At 39.1% G+C, this 23,103-nt stretch overlaps 1 protein-coding gene across 1 annotated transcript; it reads left to right on the forward strand.

The window, feature by feature from the left end:
* Positions 1 to 4,615: 4,615 nt before the first annotated feature.
* On the forward strand, positions 4,616 to 22,723 carry LOC110157824 (dual specificity protein phosphatase CDC14AB-like). Its single transcript, XM_055151868.1, has 14 exons — positions 4,616 to 4,768; positions 8,441 to 8,531; positions 11,327 to 11,402; positions 11,497 to 11,589; positions 12,892 to 12,971; positions 13,074 to 13,140; positions 14,691 to 14,753; positions 14,840 to 14,927; positions 16,732 to 16,962; positions 17,777 to 17,915; positions 19,652 to 19,868; positions 21,003 to 21,094; positions 21,650 to 21,757; positions 22,036 to 22,723. Exons 1-14 carry the CDS (start codon positions 4,723 to 4,725, stop codon positions 22,142 to 22,144), a joined length of 1,500 nt encoding a protein of 499 aa, XP_055007843.1. The 5' UTR covers positions 4,616 to 4,722; the 3' UTR covers positions 22,145 to 22,723.
* Positions 22,724 to 23,103: the final 380 nt, after the last annotated feature.

Below are 23,103 nucleotides of genomic sequence, written 5' to 3' on the forward strand. Positions count from 1 at the left end.
AGCAGCTGGACACAACTGGACACCCATCATTTTAAAATGCATCCAAGAATGAGTCTACCTCTTTACAAAATTGTTACCTGTGGTTTCGGCAAAGGTTTAGTCCTGGTTTAGTAGTTAAGTACTGATACAAAAAAGTTCAAGACATTCAGGACATTCAGGAAAGGTTAATTTCTGTTCAAATGAAGCTTTCCTGAATGTCTTGAGCTGTATCAGAACAAGTTTAAGAGCACATAGATTAGTAGATTAGATAGTATACACCCATGGACCACTATGGAACCTACCTGGACCACTGAGGATCACACACATATAAGACCACATAGGAATAGAAAAGAAAGTACTCTGATGACTGAGTGACTTCTTTCTCAAAATGGAGTTTGAAGAGTTAGTATGGTGACAGTAGTTCCTGTGATCTGTACTTCTGCATTTGATGACAGGACAGTCCTCTCTTGGCATTCACCGCGTGCCTTAATTGACTCATGTGAAATCAAGGTCCACTGTGAACACTCAGAGAGAGACCAAGAACTCTGCATTTCAACTGCATTTCATTTAAAAATTAATATATTAAAATGTAAGATGAATATTTGCTTTTTGGGTCCAGAGTGAGGGCTAAAATGAAAATCAGATACTAGAGTACTAGAACTAGAACTTGTCAATACTAGAACTGGTATTAGAACTAATTCATTTAAGCGGTTATCGATACAAATTAAAAGACATATCACGTATCACATATAAAATTTTCTTTTCTTTCCATCTTGAGTTTGCAGAACTAGATTAAAAACCACATGGCATAATAAACAAATACTATTATTTTGTGTGCAAACGAATGCTCCCACTTGACAATTCTCAATAAATATACAAAAAGATTATACATCAAGTTTGACTAACTTGATGCAATGTGCAGTGGTTTAATTATGTGACTTTTGAAGGGAAGGGGGACTCAGAAGGTCAAAAATGAAAAAGTGAAACAAAACAATAAAAGGTAACATAGTCTAAATCTGTTGCGTGTAAGCAGTGAATCGCCCATGGAAGTAAAATTGCTACAGTGATAAGTCCTGTGGAGCAAAGCTAAGCACTAAGGCAAGAAGCTGAGGCATAAAATAAACTGGTAAGCTCTGAGTAGAGTCACAGCTCTCCGACAGAGTGTAGGAGGAGTAGGAAGGCTATTGGTTCATTTTAAAGAGGGGGTATTACACTTATTGGCTATTAACTGCTGCCGTATAACATTTACATCACCATGGTACCTTTTATTGTTTTGAAAATGCTGTATTCACTGAAAACAACGTATTAACATGTTTATAAGTTTTATTTTAGTTTTCTGAGCCCTCCCTCCCCTATCTTTGCTCTCCGTGCTCAGTTACCCCTCCTTCAGAGCGCTATCACATTACAATCTGTGTGTAATGAAACTACTGCACATCGCATCAGGTTTGTGAAGTGTCTACAGTTTTGTATCATGTTTTTGTATATTTCTGGAGAATTGTCGTGTGGGAGCGTGGGTGACGTAAGTTTGTGAGCTGAGTTTAGGACAGAATCGGACTGTTAACCCTAAGCAGGATTTGAATAGGGCCTGGGAGAGATCACTAGATTACTCAAACATGCACGGATGACATCTAAAACCACTTCAGGCATGTTTTTGATGAGGAAACAACATTATAACATTATAAAAAGATTACAAAATAATGTCTGTTATGCATAATACCTACTCTTTAAAGTAAATTCTGTGAAAACTTCATTGAGACTGAGGTTTCTGCAGAGGGAGGTTGCACTGGAATGGAAACGAGAGTAACTGTGTCTTAATATTTTAGGACACAGCAACAGAAGGAAGTAACTTATATGTGTTAGGCAGAGTCTAGTGTGCCTAATAAAGTGGCCTTGGAGTGTATCCCTTAAAGATAACAATATTTATGTGAGTAATTTTTTAAACAAATTGTACTTTTCTAATGGCACACTTTTACTCCTACTTCAGTAATGTTTTGTTTAAAGTAACAGTACTCTTATTTGTGCAAAGGTTGTGGTTCCTCTTCCCACTGTCAGTAAGTCTAAAATGACAAAAGCTTTATGTGACAATATAAAATGATTTTAACATTTGTGTTTTTTGCAGTGCTATAATTTAGTTTTTAAAATTTTGTGCCTATGCTTTAACATACCAGATTTTATGCAACATTTTTTAACATTCTGTCCTTTAAATTCTGTCCTCTTCATGTTACTCTGACTTGAGTAATTTCTTGGACCACTACTTTATATTTCTAATTGAGTAATATTGTTTTGAAGTAACGTTACTCTTACTTGAGTGCATTTCTTTGGCTACTCTACCACCTCAGACTAGCGTACATTAAGAAAAATCAATAGACTATTGAATGCGCAGTCTTCTCATTAAAAGCACCATTAAAAGCAGCCTATAGTCTACAAAACAAAACAATACTGTGATCCATTATGAATTACATGTCTAACAGTATTAAATTAGCATGTACTGGCAGTGTCTGGAACTAACTGAATACATGTACTGAGAATAGGTATTCAGAAGAGTACTTATATTCCAGTACAGTTACTTCTTTATTTGATCATGTTCCATTTTTCTAAAATCAAACGAACACATTATGGTATTTCTTCATATAATTTAGGCTTCAACTGCTTAGAATCAGTGAGAGAAAGATGAAAGATGAAACACTGCTCTTGTGGTGAGGCGTGTGTGATTTTTCCATCTCCAATGAGTGACAGGAAAATCTTTAAAAACAGTGAAATAAGGATGGAAATAAACATGAAGCTGTTTTTAATCCTAAATTGCTTCTTTACACTATCATTTTAATGCAACTCGATGTAAAGGTATTGCATTCAGAATACAGTAATCTGATTGGCCCATGTATCAGAATACGATACAAAGTACATGTTAATGCAGGTATTCAGTATTCTGTGACTAAATATATTTTCAGTATTGTACAAAGGCTGAAGACGCGGCCTATCCTTTTACCGTAGCAGTGGGTTACGTTGGAGTGTACGGGCCCGTGTGATCCGAGCGCGCATCAGGCCTACGGCACTGCAGTCTCCAAAACAATGCAACACTCGGCACCGCGCCACGGACAAAAGGACCACGGCACCGCGCGCAGAACGAGGCACGGGCGATCTACCGTTATATCCCGGACAAACGTGCGTAAAAGCAGCGTCCTTCGGCACAGATGTCGATCCGAACACGTCCCACCGCCGATATCCGCAGTGCCCCGGCCACAGGATGCTGCGGGTCTCCTTCCTCCGGGATCCATCCTACCTCAGCCTCCCCGTCCTGCCTCCCCGTCCTGCCTCCTCGTCTCCTTCAGCGAGGACACATCGGGACACGGTTCTGCGTGGATCTTTACGCGTCCGCTCGGTGCGTCCTCGTCGTGGATCGTGTTAACCGCGGTTCATGACGGTGGATGATGGAGGTGCCGTAGTTTTGTGTTGATGCTCGCGGACGGGGCGCGCGGGCGGTGGGCTGTGTGACGTCACCATGCGGGCAGAGGCACGAGCGCTGCTGGTTTGTCCTTGACGCGGACAGCGGACTGCTCTGTGCACCCCGGTGAGCCAATGGAGTCAGGCTTTGATTGTCACACAGACATGCACCTCAACAACAAAACCGTGCATTTGGAGATAATTTAATAGTTCTGTTTTTTGTTATGCCCCAAATAATAGTATTAACAGGCTTGATGGGCTGATCTATATTATGTAGATTCTCAAACTGGGGCCCTCTGGTGGTGGACTGTGGGATGTCAGAACTTTATGCAACTCTACATCTTATTCCTGTCAAATCAAATGTAGGTTTATTCTGCATGATTTAGCTATTTACACCTGTACTGTTAGAGTTAGTCATGGCTTTTTCTCCTGGTGTTTGTAAAGTCATAGGTCATACATAAGTATTATGTTAGGTATTCTTTTTGTTTGTACAGTCATAGGAAAAATGTAGATGCAGGTTATACATGGGAACTAATTTACACCTGTAGTCTTCAAAGTCATACATCATGAGGTGGAACTGGGATGGACTTTTGAAATGAATGGATTTTTTTGTTGTTCCTGTAGGTTAAATGTTTTCTGTGTTTGTTTAACTCACCATTCAACCACTGCCACAGGGCAACAGGGCAACAGGGCAACAGGGCAACAGGGCACGGCTCCATCCACCATTTTATATTATATTAAAGTCCCAGTCAGAGTTGAGCTGCTGTTCCTCCACACCAAGAGGAGCATCTGAGGAGGCTTTGTTCCTGGTGCCTCCTGGACACCTGCCCTCATGTCCCACAGGAGGAGGCCCCGGGGAAGACCCAGGACACACTGGAGGGATTGTCTCTGCGTTGGCCTGGGAACGCCTTGATGTCCCACAGAGGAGCTGGAGAAAGTGTCTGGGGTGAGAGAAGTCTGGGAGACCCTGCTCAGACTGCTGCCTCTGTGACCCAGCCCTGGATAAACACAAGAAGTGTGTACGTGTGTGCGTGTGTATACGTGTGTATACGTGTGTGTACTGAGCATGTGCAGTAGATAATCCTGTGTGAGCGCCTGGACTGTTCTGACCAATCCTCCTCCTCTTTCTCCTCCTCCTTCTCACTGTGGACATCATCTGCACATTGGACACTGGACACAGCCAATCTCAGTGTCTCTTTGTCTCTCTGTGTCTCTCTTTAAACTGTCCACAGAGAACTCGATTCTAAACTTTGTGGATTCTGGACTTGCTTTAGTTTTTGGAGTTCTTTTGTTTCTGGAGCCATGGCCGAAGATTTTGACCAGAGCTCTGCTTCTGAGATAATTAAAGGTGAGTCAACTTGTTTGAATTTTATTATAAATATTATATATAGTATAATGTATTTGCACAGTAAACACAATATTCCATTTCATTATCGTACATGTTTACAACTAATTGTCTTTTGAAACCTCTTTTGTTCAATACTTTGGTTATCTAGTTTATTTTAATTTTTGATTTGTTCATAAATTGTTAAAAATGTATACATATTTACATTAATAAAAAAAAAAAAAACATAAAAAAAAGTAAAAGTAAAAAGTTCAAAATTGCTAAGAGAATTGCTTGAATTTTGAAGTTGGAGTAAAAGGTGGATATTACAAAAAAGTATTAAAGTAATTATGTCACTGTTCTGGTGGAGGCTCCGTCAAATGCGTTTCTCCATGGAGATGTTATTGCTTTGTCTGGAATGTTTCACAGTATGGCATTAGACCTTTCCATTTTCATGGAGACCAAACCAGACCAAGTTACAGGTCAGATCTGTGAAGAGGCGACCCCACTCAGAGTCACAATGTCTGTTTTTCTAGGTATTTTTGAGCTATAAGACCACCTGTAATTGAATAAATGTAAGGTAGCGCTGTTTAATGTCATACTGTGGAACATTCCAGGCAGAGCGATGATATATCTATAGAAACAAGGAAGTGATGGACCCGTAACCAAAAAGTTACACAATGCCTCTTCAAGCTGCTTAGATGTAACATTTAACTTAGATTTTAGAATGAATCCAAAAAAGACAAACCTACAAACAAATAATAAAAACTCTGTTAATGTATGACCATGGACTGTATATGTATGTGTGACTTTAAATCATGTCACAGTGTCACAGAATATAGAGTAAGGTTCAATAATGATGACATAGTGTGTAATAGTTCGTAAGTAAGTCATGTAAGGGCGTGTTTCCCAAATAAATGTTTCTTAAAACTATACAGAAAAGTAGAAAATGTTTTGCACACATCAAATTTCGTGACCTATGGGGTAAACATGTTCAAATCAAATACAGGTTTTACTCATAACAACTGTAATGCTGATTTATTCGTAATTACAAAAACATTGGACATGATGGCAGACTTCTTTATGTTATAATTTTGTTTTGGTTTGAGACAGTTATCCAATCAGAAAGCAGAATGAGCCTCACATGACTTTCTCATTTGGGTTACTGGTTCAACGCTGAAATCCAGTTGGTTTAAACCTAAAATGCCTCTGTCTGATCTGAATGGTCACTCCCGAACCAAAACCCCAGCACTTGCACCAGTCATGAGTCAGTGCTAGTTCAGCCTCTGCAGCTCAGGGAGGGAATTCTGGAGGTTTTGTTGGGATTGTAGTACTGGGCAGTGGCTGGATCTTGGGAAAGAAGCAGTTACAGGTTCTAAATTATGCAAAATAGGCTCTATTCACGCTTACGTCATAAAACCATAAGACATTTGGAAATTTGCGATTACAACTTCCCAGACTCAGTTTTCTTCATCTACATGCCATTGTAGTGCTCCGTTATGTTTAACTCATCAACAATTACAATCATACCTCAGTTTTCATCATTTCCCAACTGACACACAACTCCGAGCGCCCTGGGTACATGTGATTAGAAGAGATGAGTTGTCAAATTCAAGATGATTCTAAACAACACATACGTATGCAGTCTTCATTTTACCGTTGATCACATTCACTTCAGTGGGTTTTATCACAGTCGGTTTTAATAGATCCATGTTTGGCAAGCCCATTGTCAGGAATTACACTATAAGTTGTAATCGCATCTTTCCAAACGTCTTCCTGGTTTGTGACATAACTGTGAATAGAGCCTGTTAACTCTTGTGAGCTTACAGCCATGTTAGAATATTGTTACCTCCCCAAATAACATGGAGTTTTGTTGTTGTTATTTTGTTTTGTTTCATTCACACATGTTTGAGTAACACTTTATTAGTAGTTTGTTTGCATCCACAAAGCTCAAAACTCTCTGTTGTGATGTCATGAAGTGGTAGTTTTTAAGTTAACAACTACTTTAATCTTTTATTAAGTAATATAAAAGAATGAGAATTGTGCATGTCAATTACTTGAGATGGGCGCATTGGAGGAGAGGGAGCAGCCCAAGAAAAATTACGCACACTGTCTGACTTGCAAAATGAGAGATATATTAGGACAAACCGTGCCACCTTTGTCCTAGGGCCGAAATGTTTCAAGTAAGACAGTGTGCGCGATTTTTCTTTATCTTTTATTAAGCAGAAATTGGCAACTCCAGGGCTGAAATGATCCAAATTATTTTAATGAAGGTGTATGGAGTTTGAAAACACAGTGGAGCACATCCTGTATGACTTTGCAAAATGGAACAGTGTTTTCTGTTTGAGAAGAACCTAAATCTGCAGGGTTTGCGTGTTAAAAATGTGTGAATGAAACAAAACACAACTCCAGGTCTGTTTGTGATGAGGAAAAAACATTATAACATCAGAAAATAGCCTAATATGCCCTTTAAATCACGAGGAGATTTACAACAAATACTTTTATGTAAACTGTAAAGGATTAATTATTTGTGGAGTCATTATGCAAGTGCGTTAAGAGCGAATGTGTGTACAGGTCTGTCTCACTGCTTAATTTTCTCCTTTTAACTTCTATCTTTTTTGTTTATTTGTTTCATTCGTAAAGTATAAAAAAGCAAACATACAAGAAATGAATGAAAAGGAGTAGAAAGATCTTATCTTATGTTATCTGCCACCTTTTCCCTTTTCCCTTTTCCAGACAATACATCAGCACCAACTGTTACTAAAAATTTCACTTCAGGCACAATTATTTAGAAAATTTTCACTATAATGCACAACAACTTAGTTTCTTTTTCATACATACACATTGCAATATTTTTTTCATTGCACGGGATTTGATTTTTTTATATCTTTGTCAAGACTCTTCCACAAATTAACTCCTTTCACTGCAACGCTTCGCTCCATAACCTTGGTTCTGAATCTGGGTTTGCTTTAAAAAAATGTAGGCTCCTTTTAAATTGTAGTGGCCTGTTCTCATCTTAAACAGTCTTTGCATATTTACAGGTAATACATCGCACTTTGCTTTATACATGACTTTGAGGATACTTAAATCAACAGTATTATGCATTTTTAACACTTTAAGTTGAACAAATTGTTGGATGGCTCTCTATAATGACTGTTGATGATAGTTTCTACTAAACTTTCTACTTTATTCATTCACAAATATAAACTTATCGTGTCTGAAAACTCCTCTGTGAAGTTCAAATGAGTTACCTTTTCTAGAATTACTTCACTGATTGAAAAGTTAAGCGTGTTTGAATGACTTCCCGGTGATGTGGGATTAGGTTGTATAAATCTGATGAAGTAACTTGTGAGGCGTTCGGGGACACTGGTGAAAACTGGTGAATTCCTGTTCTGTTCACCGGCTGATGGGTTTAAATGTTATGTAATGCATTTGGATAGTGTTGAATCAAAACTGTGAGGAATAGACTCAATACTAATACCGATTCCGATACCGATTTCTGTCCTGTCAATGGGACTTTTTTAGTATCAATACCTGCGAAAAGCAAGTATCTAGTTTCAATATTAGTTTAAGTACTGATTAGTATCTGATTTTAGATACTTTTGACAGCTCTACATTGGACTACTCATAAGTCATATTATTATCATGTTGCTTTTATGAACTTATTGAAGCACTCTTTTACTTTTCCCCCCACAGATCGTCTGTATTTTACCACTCTGAGGATCAAGCCAAAGAGTTCTACTTTCATTCACTACTTCAGCTCAGATGAGGAGTTTGTCTATGAGAGGTGGGTACTCAAAACAAGTAAGAGCATAGGTACTTCAGCAGAATATTACTGAAGTAAATATACAAACGTCTGATCAAAAAGATTACACAAGTAAAAAATATTTGCATTCTACAGTATTAAGGTATGAGTAATTTAATAATGTAATAATTTCTGATGGAGGATAGTTTTTGTTTTTGAAAGAAATATCCAAAATAGAAATTCACAAATGTTGAACCTTATCATGAGCTTCAAAAACTTGCAGTATGGCTCAAAGTAATTTCAACACAACAATCACATCTTTAGGGGTGCGTAATGGTACCATAATTTGACTTTTGTTTACTTATACCAGGGGTCATCAAACTAACCAACCAACTCCGGCCTTCCACGCCCCTATGACCAGCCCCCCAGCCCCTGTGCCCCCCACCACTTGAACTGGCCCTATGAGACAATCCTCAAAAATTGTTATGGCCTATTTTTTTAATTTATTTTTTGGCAAATAATAACACGTCTGCATCTCGTATTTTGTAGATTTTTTCAATTAAAAATTATATTTATACGAAGTATTTATATTTAAATTATTATACAACGTATTTACATTTGCTGCCAAGTTTTCGACACCTGACAACCTCAAGATCAAAGAGTGAGAGTCAACGCTCACACAGAGTTGTGTAGTGCAGTTAAGGACAGTAAAATGGCAAGTGTTAAAGTACAAAAAGTTGACAGAGAGAGCGGACTTTTCAAAAGAACAGTTGACAACCAATTATTTTTTGTTCAATGTAAGGAGCATGCAGTTTGTCTGATATGTAAAGAAAATGTGGAGGTTTTCAGAGAATATAATCTGCATCATCAGGGTCATACAATTCTGTTATATTGCCTACCTGACCCCGACCCCCCATCACAGCCATAGTCCAGCTCCTAGAGAAAAAATCTGGTGATTTATACTGACAGAGAAGATATGTGTCTGTTTTTGTTTCATGTGGATAGACCCAGTAATACAGAGATATGAGCCAAAAATCAGGTCAATGATCAGGGCAATAACTCTGCAATCTGAGTTAAACAGCAAATTCCACCACAGAATTCCAAGCAGTCTGAATCAGAACTTAAAAGTTTATCTTGAATCTAAACCTGGACTCTGATATGTGGAACCTAACCAGGTCTAAACTAGAACTAACACAGGTCCATGCAAATCTAGAAACCTTAACCTGTTCAGATTTAAACAATGATCAGAAAAAGATCAAATAACCCAGACCCACTCAACAGGATCTAATGTAATGTAAAGTAATGTAATTCATGTAATTTAATGTAACTTTTCTGATGGTTTGTCTCCATGGAGATGTTATTGCTTTGTCTAGAATGTTTCACAGTATGGTATTAAACCTTTCTACCTTCATAGAGACCAAACCAGACCAAGTTACAAGTCAGATCTATGGAGAGGTGACCCCGTCAGAATGTCTGTTTTTCTACATATTGTAATTGAATAAATCTAAGGTAGAGCTGTTTAATGTCATACTGTGGAACATTCCAGGCAGAGCAATGACATATCCATAGAAACAAGCAGGTGACGGACCCCCAACCACAAAGTTACATAGTGCAAACTTAATTTAATTAATTTTTTCGTGTCTGTGCTGTGCTGTGTATAGATCCAGGTCAGGAGCAGATGAGCTGTTTCTCTGACACAGGGGAGGATTTAGAACAGGACACGGGGCTGATGATAATACTACCGCCCCAGTGCATTATGGGACGTCACCTACCGACCACTGCCCCCGCGGCGTAGTAGTAGTGGTAGTCATGGCGATCAGGATTAAAACAAATAAATAAATATGTAATGTAATGAGAACTCCGAGTGCTCGGTGAGTCTGATAAAGTGGATTTGAGTGTTATATAAGAGTGCGAGGCGTGTTTAGAAAGAACTGGACCAGGATTAGAGGAGCAGAGGATTATGGGAGCAGGCTGTGAATGGAGCTGACTTCTGAATGGAAATTAGGACGTAACCATTTCTTTTATTTCATTTTGATACCTCAGCCTTGGCGTTCTGTGGAAGTGTAAACTGTAATTGCACTTAACTATAAAAACATTTCAGCTGAATAATATGATGTTTTTAACAAGAAAACTTTCATATTATTTTAAGATAGTATTGTATGTTTTAAGATACTATGTTGTAAGAAAAAGAAAAGTTTACATTTAAAAAAAGATGTTATATCTTTTGGCAATGTGGCATTTTTTAACCCTACATATGATGCAGGGTCTGAATAACTTCAACTAAATACAGGGATATGGGTGGAGCCAGGGGGTAGGTGAAAACAGAAATGTTCTAAGCACTCGAGCCTCAATGCAGGACAATACTGGAATACTCAAACACACTGGAATCAATCGAAATACAACTTTGTGTAAACTAATGATGTGGGAAGTTTTTTTTTTAAATTTCATTCTATTCCTTTTGAGCACCAGGTCCCAAATATGTACATGTAGATTTTTGTTTTGTTTTTTGTTAGTGTTGTTAATTTAGTTTTGTCTTGTTTAAATAAATAATAATTTTTAAAAAATGGGTGGAATGCTCAGCAGTTATCATGGAGACACAATGCACACATTAAAAGACACAGCCAAAAAAAAGTAAAAGAAAAAAAAAAAAAACATTTTCTGGTGACTTTTTGGTCAGATTGTGCTAAAACAAAGATCAGATTAAAACTAACTCGACTAACATATCTTCAGACGGAGCAGTCCCTCCAGTTAGCTTCAACCTCGCAGGGAATATTGATGACTTCAGCTGCAAAGTATCAACTTTTCCCTTTAACTACCCGCATGTGTCTCTCCTTCAGCTTTTACTCAGACTTCGGGCCTCTGAACCTGGCCATGCTTTACCGCTACTGCACCAAACTGCACAAGAAGCTCAAGGTGAGTGCTCAGAACTCACTTATGGAGATGTACAGTCTGTTTATTTAAGGAGCTTTGAATGTACGACGATAGTGATGCGTTCATGTCTCCACAGTCGTTGACCATGTCCAAGAAGAAGCTGGTGCACTTCACTTCCCATGACCCAAAGAAGAGAGCCAACGCTGCTGTTCTGATCGGGGCCTACGCTGTGAGTATATAAACCTTCAATACATACGATCTTTGACAGGGAGATTCAACTACTGGGCCAAGACATCTCCAGCGCAGACCTTTTTATCTGGCCTGAGGTATAATGCTCCCTACAATGGAAGACTTGAATAGACAATAGCACTTCTGTGCCAAGGACACCTCCATTTGCTGCCTTTAAAGACAAGGCAAGTTCATTTGTATAGCACAAATGGGACACAAAGTAATTCAAAGTGCTTTATAGAATAAGAAATACATTAAAATCATCAATCATCATAAAATTAAAAAGAGAAAGAGACATTAAATGACAGAGAAGAGTACGGAATGAAAAATGAAAACCTTTCAGTCATACACACAGTTAAACAGAACTGTTTTGAGTCTGGATTCAAACAGAGTAAGAGTAGAGTCCTGACTCTGGACACCAGCAGGAGGCCGGTCCCTGAGCTCCTCAGAGTGCGAGATGGTTCATACAGCACTAACATGTTACAGATATACTTTGGTTCTGGACCATGGAAAGACTTGTACACAAGCAGAGACGCTTTAAAGTCTCTGAGCCACAGGGGGCAGTGCAGAGACCTGAGTACAGGACGCATGTGCTCGTACTTCCTGGTTCAAGTCAGGACCAGCAGGCCATTACAGTAGTCTAACTTACTGGAGACAAAAGAAAAACATTCTTGCATCCCTCTGCACATCCACAAAGTCCTCCTCCTCACCTTCAAAACCCTCCACAACCAGGCCCCCTCCTACATCTCAGAGCTGCTGCACCCCCACACTCCATCTCACTCCCTCTGCTCCTCTGACGCCAACCTCCAGTCCATCCCCTGTAGGACCAAGCTCCTAACCTGGGGACACAGAGCCTTCTCCATCTCTGCCTCCAAACTCTGGAACTCACTACCTCAGCTAAATCCATGACTGCACTGAACTCTCCACCATCAAGAAACTGCTCAAAACCTCAGATCTGTTAAGAACTGCTTTCAATGTCTAACCTGCTTTCATTATTGTGTCCCTTTACCTTGTTTTTAAATATGCACATTGTTATTATTATTTTATACAATTTTAAACAGGAAATCCTCTGAAATCCTAGTGCTGACAACTGAAAACGCATATACCATCCCTGTAATGTCAGTACAAGTTATTATTGAAATAGTTTTACTGAAAATAGTCTATAACCAAGAAAGTAACACTAAAATACCATATACTAACAAGAATTTTCCAAAAAAATATAGTATGTGATGTCACCCCGGCATTTTATATAAAGCTTTGTCACCTCCATTATGCTCTAACTAAAGTTGTACCTGTTCTCCAGGTAATTTACCTGAAAAGGGGTCCAGACGAGGCGTACAGGAGTCTGCTCAGTGGAAACTGCTCAGGATTCATCTGCTTCAGGTCGGTGTCATGGCAACAGACTTTCACCATACTTCACAATAAAGTAAAGTACTGCAGTAGTCTTTCGCAGTACATTTACAGACTTGTGTTGTTTGTGTTTAGGGACGCTGGTGCGGGGGAGTGCTCCTTTAACCTGTCTGTGCTGGACTGTTTACATGGAATACACAAGGTACCACATACAGAAAGAAGCCACCACTTTCACAACAGTGGACAACTAGAATGCTAATGTGCACCTGATAACTGAACAATAAATTGCTTTCTAATTAATAATAAAGACAGTACTGGCTTAAGAGTTGCTTATACAATTTATCTGTACTGGACTATGACACACTGTGAAAAAAATGGGTACAGGGTAAATAGATGGACAGACCTTTTTCACAGCGACCAGAAGTGCCCCGCTGTAGGGTTTAGCTGAACTTTCGGTTAATGGTTTTCTATGGCAAAAAGTCTGTGGAAATGTCTTGCGTATTTTCATTCAACAAGGACATATTCTGTCCATGAAGAATTTATCCACAACTATCAAGGTAAGAAAGATGAAAATGTAAAGGCAAATCGAGAGTAGCATTAGTGAACTACTGATCAAAACTAACATTATGGTCATGAATAAAACATAAGTAACTTATTAACTCAGACTGATTCTACAATGAATATTAAAAATCGATTTCATGATGTAGGTATTAACATAGATAAATTTGTGCAGTTTGAATGTTAGACATGTAATCTGTGAACATCTGTAGCATTTGAACTGCAGAAATCTGCGTCTGTCTCCTCATGTAAAACGTCTTTGAGTATCTTGAAAAGCGCTATACGAGTGCTATGTATTATCATTTATTATTAAAGGGACAGTTCGGAATTTTGGACATAGGACCTCATTTTCTATTGAGCCAGAGTGTTGGAGACGTGTGGAGATGCTTTTTTAAATATTCAATTCAGTCCTTGCATTTGCAGAGGTTGCTGGTGCTAGGCTAGTGCATGTCAATGGTCATAGTTAGCCTGCCACTAAAAACAGACTTACCTACTTCACAAAAAAACCGAGGCAAAACAATTATAACACCAGACTGTTGATGTGAATGTCTGTGTCAATAGAATAATTGTAGAACTAAAACCAACCTTGCATTTGAAGGATTTGTGTCTGAGCAGCAGCAGTTGTACTTGCTGATCGAAAGCTTGGCAGCGGCGGACTGATATCACCTAGCACCAGTGTTGTGCATAATTGCGTTCACTGAATGATAGTTCATGAACGAGATCATATTTTGGGCGAACATGAACTGAATGCACTGTATTACTGTCTGATGAATGAACTGTGAATATGTTCATTCTGGTGTCTGTGAACGGCATGTGCTTCTATTTACCCACCCTCTTAAAGAATGACTTATTACTCACGTTATTCATGATTATAACATTAGTTTTGCTCGGGAGTAATTCACTAATGCTAGTTGTTTTTAGCCTTTAAGCTTTCATCTTTCTTACCTCGATAGTTGTGGATAAATTCTTCATGGACATAATTTATCCTTTGTGGACCTTGTTGGATGAAAATTTGGTGATGGGGCAGATTTATGAAGCTGATTGAGAATACACGAGACATTTCCACAGATATTTTGTATCAACGGGAAGTTCCTCAAACCTACAGTGGGGCACCTCCAGCCATTGTGCAAAAGGTCTATTGTCAGAATATAAATTGTTTATATGTTTTGTGTTTTTGTCTGTGTGTTCCCTCAGGCTGTGCAGCATGGTTTCCTGGACTTTGACAAGTTTAAGGTGGAGGATTATGAGCATTATGAGGTCAGAACAACCGCTCCCACCTCCAAACTACCACCATATCTCTATCTGTTCGTGTGTGTATGTGTGACCATGTGCTCCTTCTGCAGAGAGTGGAGAATGGGGACCTGAACTGGATCATCCCGGGGAAACTCCTGGCCTTCAGCAGCCCACACCAGCGCAGCAAGATGGACAATGGTCAGTAACAAAGGATATATGGACCATTTTAAATCATAGAGAGATCACTGGACATCAGTCAATCATTTTAAAGGCCATATATTCTGCTAAATTGACTCTTGTGAGCTTTAAGCCATGTTATAATGTTGTTACCTCCTCAAAAACAGACTTGGAGTTGTGTTTTGTTTCACACATGTTTGAGTCATCCATCATTATTAGTCTGTCTACATCTCCAAAGCTCAAAATGCTCTGTTCCAGCTTGTGATGTCATGTAGTTGTAGTTTTCAAGTGAACAGCTCCTTTTACCTTTTGTTTTGTAAAAAAATGGCAATTCCAAAGGGTGAAATTATCTAAATGATTCTAATGAAGATGTATGTAAAAACAGTGGAGCACTTTCTGTATTACCACATGACGTTGCAAGGTGGAACAGAGTGAACAGAAGAACTCCTAAAAATGCCGGGTTTGTGTGTTAAACATGTGTGAATGAAACAAAACACAACCCCAGGTCTGTTTTAATGAGGAAACAACATTAGAACATAGATCACAACAAGGGCCTTTTAAACTCTGCTGTTTGCTGGAGTCTGTTCAGCTCAGTGTCTGAGTCAGACTCAGCTTTACATAGACTGCCTCATTAAAAGTAGGTTGGCTTGTTGCTGCCGGTCACTGTGGTGATGTTTTAATCCAGCTCTAACAGGATCACTAGAGCACAGATGCCTGCTGGGAAGTCTCCTTACAACAGGAAACAACATGTGAGTTTCTAATGACGAAGGTGATGTCTGAGAATAAGATCAAGATCAAGATTAACTTCATGGTTGCACGAGTGGGCAATTTGTCTCAGGCTCTCCGCCTATGCTGCAATCAATGCAATATATACTGTGAAGTAGTCCATAAATACAGAATAAACACAAGTTAATTACAGTTCATTGCTCCATATAAAGTGCATGATCAACAGTTGCCTAGTCATATTCAGTAGCTTAATAGACACTGGCACACAGGCATTCTTAAGTCTGTTCATGCGACAGCGTGGAGCCCTGACTCACACTCTGAGCAACAGCAGAGCCTCAGTCGGGATCTTATGGGCCTGTCGCAGAGAGGGCTGCTTGTAGATCTTCTGCAGGGACAGATGCTCCTGTTCACTCAGAAGTTTAAAGGTCTTATATGACTCAAAATGGATTCTTGTGAGTTTTAAGCCATGTTAGAATCTTCTTACCTCTGTAAAAATATACCTAGAGTTGTGTTTTGTTTCATTGAGTAATGTAATCATTACTCTGTTTGTCTCCAAAGCTCAAAATGCTCTGTTCCATCTTGTGATGTCATGAAGCAGTAGTTTTCAAGTTAATAGTTACCTTTTGTTAATAATAAATAATGCATCAAAAGTCAATAAAGCAAATTTTGTACAGTTGTATTTCTATAATTATAATAATAATGCAACAGTTTTATATAGCGCTTTTTCAGATCATTATTCATTCACTCCACACTCGGTGGTGGTAAGATACTTTTGTAGTCACAGCTGCCTTGGGGCAGACTGACAGAAGCAAGGTTGCCTATCTGCAGCATCGGTCCCTCCAACCATTATTATCTGTCACGCTCACACCACTTTCATACTATGCAATGTGGGTGCTTATGTTTTTTGTTTTTTTTACCACTAGCACCCCACTGAGGCACTTGGTGTTCCCAGTGATCTCCCATCCAAATACTGACTAGGCCCAGCTCTGCTGAGCTTCTGAGATCTGACAGGATCAGGCTTTGACAAGCTGCAGCAAAACTACTATTGTTTCTCCATAAAATTTTAAAAAGGTAAATGTTTTTGTTTGTGCGTTGCTAGGTTATCCAGTGCACGCTCCCGAGGCATACTTCCCTTTCTTCAGGCAGCACGGGGTCACAGATGTGGTGAGGCTCAACAAAAAGATGTACGACGCTCGCAGGTTTGATGGAGCCGGATTCACTCATCACGATCTTTTCTTCCTGGATGGCTCCACGCCCTCTGACCTCATCATGCGGAGGTTTCTGCATGTGTGCGAGAGCGCCCCCGGAGCTGTGGCGGTGCACTGCAAAGGTTAGCTCAGTCTGATGATAAGGAGAGCCAGGCCACATTTTTCAGCTGTCCATCAAATGTGTCATAGAGTTACATGCTGCTGTTTCAACATGCCACTGTTTAGACATTGACATTAACGACTAATTGTCGGAGTGGAGTAGTACATTTCGTCACTTAGGCCATCTGCGGAGAACACCATATGGCCTAAATAAATAATTAGTCAAATTCATTGCACCAGGTCAATGAGATGACACTCTCGCAGCCCAAAACAAATATTTGACAACCTACGCGGTGATGAAATTTGATTGTAGACGGATTAGGCCCCTATTTCTTTTGGCCAAATCAGTCTCATCTAGGTGGCTGCTGGCCAAGCTTGGCTACGCATTGCAATTTGGACACCACACCGCTACAGAACAGATAAGAAACTTGGCAAAAGGGAGATATTAGGCTGATAGAAGGGGGCAACGGGGCTGTAGACATATAAGCCTAAGGATGTCTGTTTTGCATAAGCTAATTATATTTGGGGAAAAAACTTACCTACCTACTGATCGATCTGCTGCATTCAGCACCATGGACAGCAGCTTGAATATGCACAGGTGACATGTCAGTATAGCGATACTAAAAAGTGTCGGAAAACCAGCACGTCTAAATAGAGACATGTCATAATGAATAGGCAGCAAACCACAGAAGGAAGGAGTAAACATGAGGGAGGCCTCCTTCACTCCATCCCCACTACAGCAGCAGACCCACCTGCCTCCTCAGCCTCTCTTTTCCTGTACTTCTGTACCATATGACTCCTTCTAAACTGTTGTTCCTTTTTTTCGTCCAATGGCAGCGGGCCTGGGCAGGACGGGCACTCTGATTGGCTGTTACCTGATGAAGCACTTCTGGTTCACGGCAGCGGAGGCTATCGCGTGGATCAGGATCTGTCGGCCCGGCTCTGTGATCGGACCCCAGCAGAACTTCCTCTTGATGTGAGTCTCTGATACTGTGGTTACGTCGCTATGGTGAAAAAAAAACATAATTATTAAAGGTGCATTGTGTAAGTTTGTCTATTTCCATAAAAACAAGTATGCGATGCCATCAAGCTAAGTTACAGATCAGTACTATGGAGAGATGACTACATTCACAGTAAAATGCATGTTTATAAAGGTATTTTTGTGCAATAAAAACAACTTTATGAATGGAAGATGGATACATTTAATGGCGTACTGTGGAATATTCCAGACAAACTAATAAAGTCATTGCAGAGACAAGCAGGCGGTGGATCCTTCCCATGAAAAGTTATACCTATAGTACATAAAATTGAATCTTGTGAGCTTTAAAGGTGCACTGTGTAACTTTTTGTTGGGTTTTCATGGAGATATTGCTTTTCTTGGGATGTTCCAGTGAACATTAAACTTATCCATCATATTTTACTGAGTAACAGTTGTGTTAATGACCTAAAAACACCTTGAAAAACATGCACTCTTACTTTGAGTGTGCTTGACTTTCCATAGATCTGACCTGTACCATGGCCTAGCTGTGTTACCGGCTGTCTCACTGGTGAAAGATACATTTAAATGCTCTACTGTGGAATACAGCAAGCAAAGCAATATGCTGGCATCTCCATGGAGACAAGGAGGTGGCAGACCCTGACCCAGAAAAGCTGCATAGTGCACCATTAAGCCTTTTTATAATGTTGTTACCTCCTCAAAAACAGACCTGCAGTTGTGTTTTGTTTCATTCACACATGTTTAAGTAACACTTTATTATTAGTCTGTCTACATATTTAAATCTCGAAATGCTCTGTTCTACCTCGTGATGTCATGTAGTGGTAGTTTTAAATTAAGTCAACAGCTCCGTTTACCTTCACAGCGAAAACTGGAGGGATAAAATTTCAGGGTAACATATTTCAGAGTTGTTTTTAACACAGAAAGCATTATTTTAACTATTTGAAAGTTAAATGGGGGCTCAAGTTGTTGATATGCTTGAAGTGAATTCAACTTTCCCTTGTGTTCAGTCAACTTGCCTTAGTGTTAATTTGGCACCTCCCACCCACCACTTCAAACTCCCGCGAGAGATGACCAGTTTGAACCAGTTTTGTATATAAATTCATCTTAAATTAACTAAAATAAAGTGTAAAAATAAAATACCTCTGTGTGTTGTTTAGCTAAGTCAGGATAGCCCTACAAAGTGTTATGTGTTTACTTTCAAAACAATAATATAACTCCTGATTTCGGGGTTAATCAGGAACTTTGGTCCAGTGTTACTTAATTAACATTTCCAAAAATGTTAAATTAACTCTAGAACAGATTGGACTCATATAAACCCAGAGAAAATGTTAAAACTGATTCTGTGAGAGTCAATTTTAACAGTCCACTTTTTGCTGTGTTTTCTTCAGAGGTTAACAATTCCAGGGCTGAAATGATCCAAATGATTCTAGTGAAGGTGTGTGGAGTTTAAAAACACAGTGGAGCACTTCCTGTATTACCACATGACATCACAAGTTGGAGCAGAGTATTTTCAGTTTGAGAGAAAAACTCAGAGTAAGTGTGCAGGGTTTGTGTTTTAAACAAGTGCGAATGAAGAAAAACAACTCTAGGTCTGTTTGTGATCAGGAAACAATGTTATAACACAGATCTGAAAATAACATAATATCCACACTACGACCTTGAATTGATCTTGCTTCTATCTTTCAATCACCAAAAATCAAATGTGGTGTGTGCAGGAAGCAGCAGAGCCTTTGGGTGCAGGGAGACGTGTTTCGCTCCAAACAGAAACTCCAGGAGCAGAGGCAGATCAGGAAGCAACAACTGCAGCAGAGAAAAGACAACGCCTCCACCAATCAGAAGCACCAACCGGAGACAATGTCCCGCCTCCTCAATGGCGTAGAGGACCTGTCAATCAACAGCAACGGCCTCCAAAGGTCCTACAGCTACGATGAGGTCAGGACTATGAAAATACAATGTACATAGTAAAAACAGGTTTGAATGACCAATTAGATGAATGAACTAGTTTAATGCTATTCCTCAGTGGTTTAATTACAGTTTTTCATAGAGGGTGTCATTATGAAAAGTTTTTTTGTTTTTGTTTTGCTTTCTACCATGTTATAATGTTTATCAAAAACCTGCCTGAAGAGGTGAAAAGGTCCATGCATGTTCCAGTAATTTAGCAACTACCTATTTACCTATCCAAAACCTCCTTATGGTTAGCTATAAAATTATGTCCAATGCTCTTCCTACACTCTAACCTAGTCTCCAGCGACTAGGTCAGGAATCAGAATGCACTAGACAGTTTGCAAGAACCCCAGAAGTTGTAGCCCGCACACTGGCCAATCAGCAAAGAGCTGTCATCGTGCCTGTCTGGGTCCCTTTTGTGGTACAGCACAACAGATGGATGTAGACAAAGACAGACATTCTGTGTTGGCAACGATTTCCGAGATCGAGGATTTAAACCCGAAACAAAGAGATTGTTTGGTGAATTTTATCGAGGGGAAAGACGTTATTGCCCTTTTTCCTACGGGATTTGGCGCATTACATACACCACAACCAAACAGCAGCGATTGGTTAAATTAAAAAAGTACCTGCCTATCATCAAGCGAACGAATCCTAATGCTGTGAGGTCAGACAATTTCCACAAAGCGAAACCGGCGGATGAATCAGGCTAGGACAATTCTCCCTAAATATATAAAAATCATGATACAAAACTGAACAGAACAACTTCACAAACAATGTGCAGTAGGTTCATTGGCAGGATGCACGCTGATTGTGTCGTGATAGTGCTCTGAAGGGGGAGTGACTTAACACAAAGAGTCTAAGAGCATCAAAAACAAAAGTGAAACTTATAAATCATGTTGATACGTTGAGAAGAACTCAGCCTAACTATGCAGGGTTTGTGTGTTAAACATCCAGCTCCAGGTCTGTTTCTGATGAGGAAACAACATTATAACATAGATCAGAAAATACATACATACAAGTCACAGTGTTGGGAAAATATTTACTTTCAGTTATTCACTATGAATGATTATGAAAATTATTTATTATATTAAGATATGTTATTTGTTTTTCTTTCCTGAACAGAACACATGTGAGGACAGTGGCCTCTCTCAGGGGGACAGACTGTGTGCTCTGAAGGGGGGGCGCCCTCCTCGCTCCCTCTCCACCTCCTCCAGGTAAATCCTGCACACAGTGTTTTGTTGCCTGGGATCCAGAATACACACTTCTCCAATACTTTACAAAGATGTGAGTCTGATCACTGGTGAATCTTCCAGAGTTCAGATGGGTAGGACTGACAGGTGGATTAGCCAATCAGAGACAAGCATAGTCTATATGTATTAAAACAAATATGGCTGCTTACCAGGGAAAAAAAGGGGAAAAAAATAGAGATGACTGAAAAAGATGTGAAATATAATTTACTTTGTTAATAACTGAATTAAAATAAATAAATAAAATTAAATAATAAAATAAATAAATATAAGAGCACATAGACTAGTAGGCGACCATGGACCACTGAGGGATTAGACACATATATGACCATGTGGTAATATAAAAGAAAATACTATGATTTGATGCTGACAAATCACATTCTATTGTCTAAAGAAATTGTGTATCAGAATCAGTCCCTATTCCTTAGTATTGTGTGGACCAGACTGAACTTTGTATTAAAAAAAAGTCCCTAGATTCCCCCTCCTTGAATATGCATGTTTATTCTTGTGTCCTTATTTCAGGCTGAACCTGTCCAAAGTGCCTCGAGGCTCTGCCCTCCTTCCAGTCAAACCTCCCCTGCCCTTCTCTGCAAAGACCGTCCGTCACCTGTCCTCCAATCACATCAAGAGGTGGGTCAATGGACACGCTCAACTGTTCATGTGAAATGACAAATATTCCGGTGAATCGAGATCACAGCAAAAATCAGTTCACCTGTTATAGTTCCAACTATATCAGCTCTTTCTGTTCAAATTGTGTTGAAATGAAATTCATCTTAAAGTCTAACATCAGTAACACGATTTCAGACAAAGCTGTGCCTTCAGTTAGCGTCCCACCTCCAGGGAAGGTTGATGACTTCAGCTACATCTTTTTTAAATGAAATCAGCTGTTCAATATTTTGTGTCCACAGTCCGTTCAGTCTGTTCAGCACTCGTCCGGCTCTTATCTGCTTGATCTCCTGGTTCTTCACGTTCATGTGGAGCCTGGTCCGGAGGTCGGATCTTTTACTGGGGCTTTGAGGAGGTCGAAGACTTGATGGTCCTCACTAGGGTGGTCAAAAGCATCGAAAATCAGAAACTAGATACTCATTTGAGCAGGTAACGATACAAATAAAAATGGCACATTCACAGGATAGAAATGAAGCTTTCCTGAAGCTTTACAATGATCCTAAGCTGTATCTGGGTATTATGAAAGAAAGTACTATGATTGTTGAAAATGACATATTATAGTCTAAAGTGTTTTTATTATCATTGTGCTATCAGAATCAGTATTGAGTCTGTTCCTTAGTATCACAATCAAGTCCTCACACTTTCTACAGAGGCCTAAATGGACAAAAATAGACAAGAAACTGCACCTCTAAAAGCTGGAGTCAGGAAGGATCAGGCATTTTACTATAACAAAAATGCAATAATATTTTATGGAGCATCTGTGAACAAACTGATTAACATTAACAGAGTGCAGAATATTGACTGATAATGAATATACAAGAATAGTTTTTTTTAATGTATATTAGAAATCAGAAAAATTACTTGACATTTTTCAGTTAAATCTGTGTCTGCATAATTGTAATTTAGCAAGTTCAACATCAAAGTAATAAGATATTTACAATACATCTGAATCTGTAAAAATTGTTTTGGCTAATTGTACTACTATTGTAACTATTTTATAATAAAGAATTTGTAATTGTTACACAAATGTCCTTTCTTTTTCATGAGGGAACATTATCAGGTAGAAAAATTCTAAAATATAAAAACAGAAGTTTGACCATGAAGTTTTGCTTTTATTTCATAAAGCACTACAAATCCAACTGAAATAAAAATGGAGTTGGAATTTAAATCTACCATCTACATTGCATTTTTTTTTACAAGCTGTTCCCATCCCCACTCCCCTCACTGGTCTCTCGACTATATATATATATATATATATATATATATATATATATATATATGGCCACACCTCACTCTTAAATATATGGCCA

This window comes from Boleophthalmus pectinirostris, unplaced genomic scaffold (genome assembly GCF_026225935.1).
Source record: "Boleophthalmus pectinirostris isolate CB_2022bp ecotype Guang Dong unplaced genomic scaffold, ASM2622593v1 HiC_scaffold_16, whole genome shotgun sequence".
In the NCBI taxonomy this organism is placed as follows: Eukaryota; Metazoa; Chordata; class Actinopteri; order Gobiiformes; family Gobiidae; genus Boleophthalmus; species Boleophthalmus pectinirostris.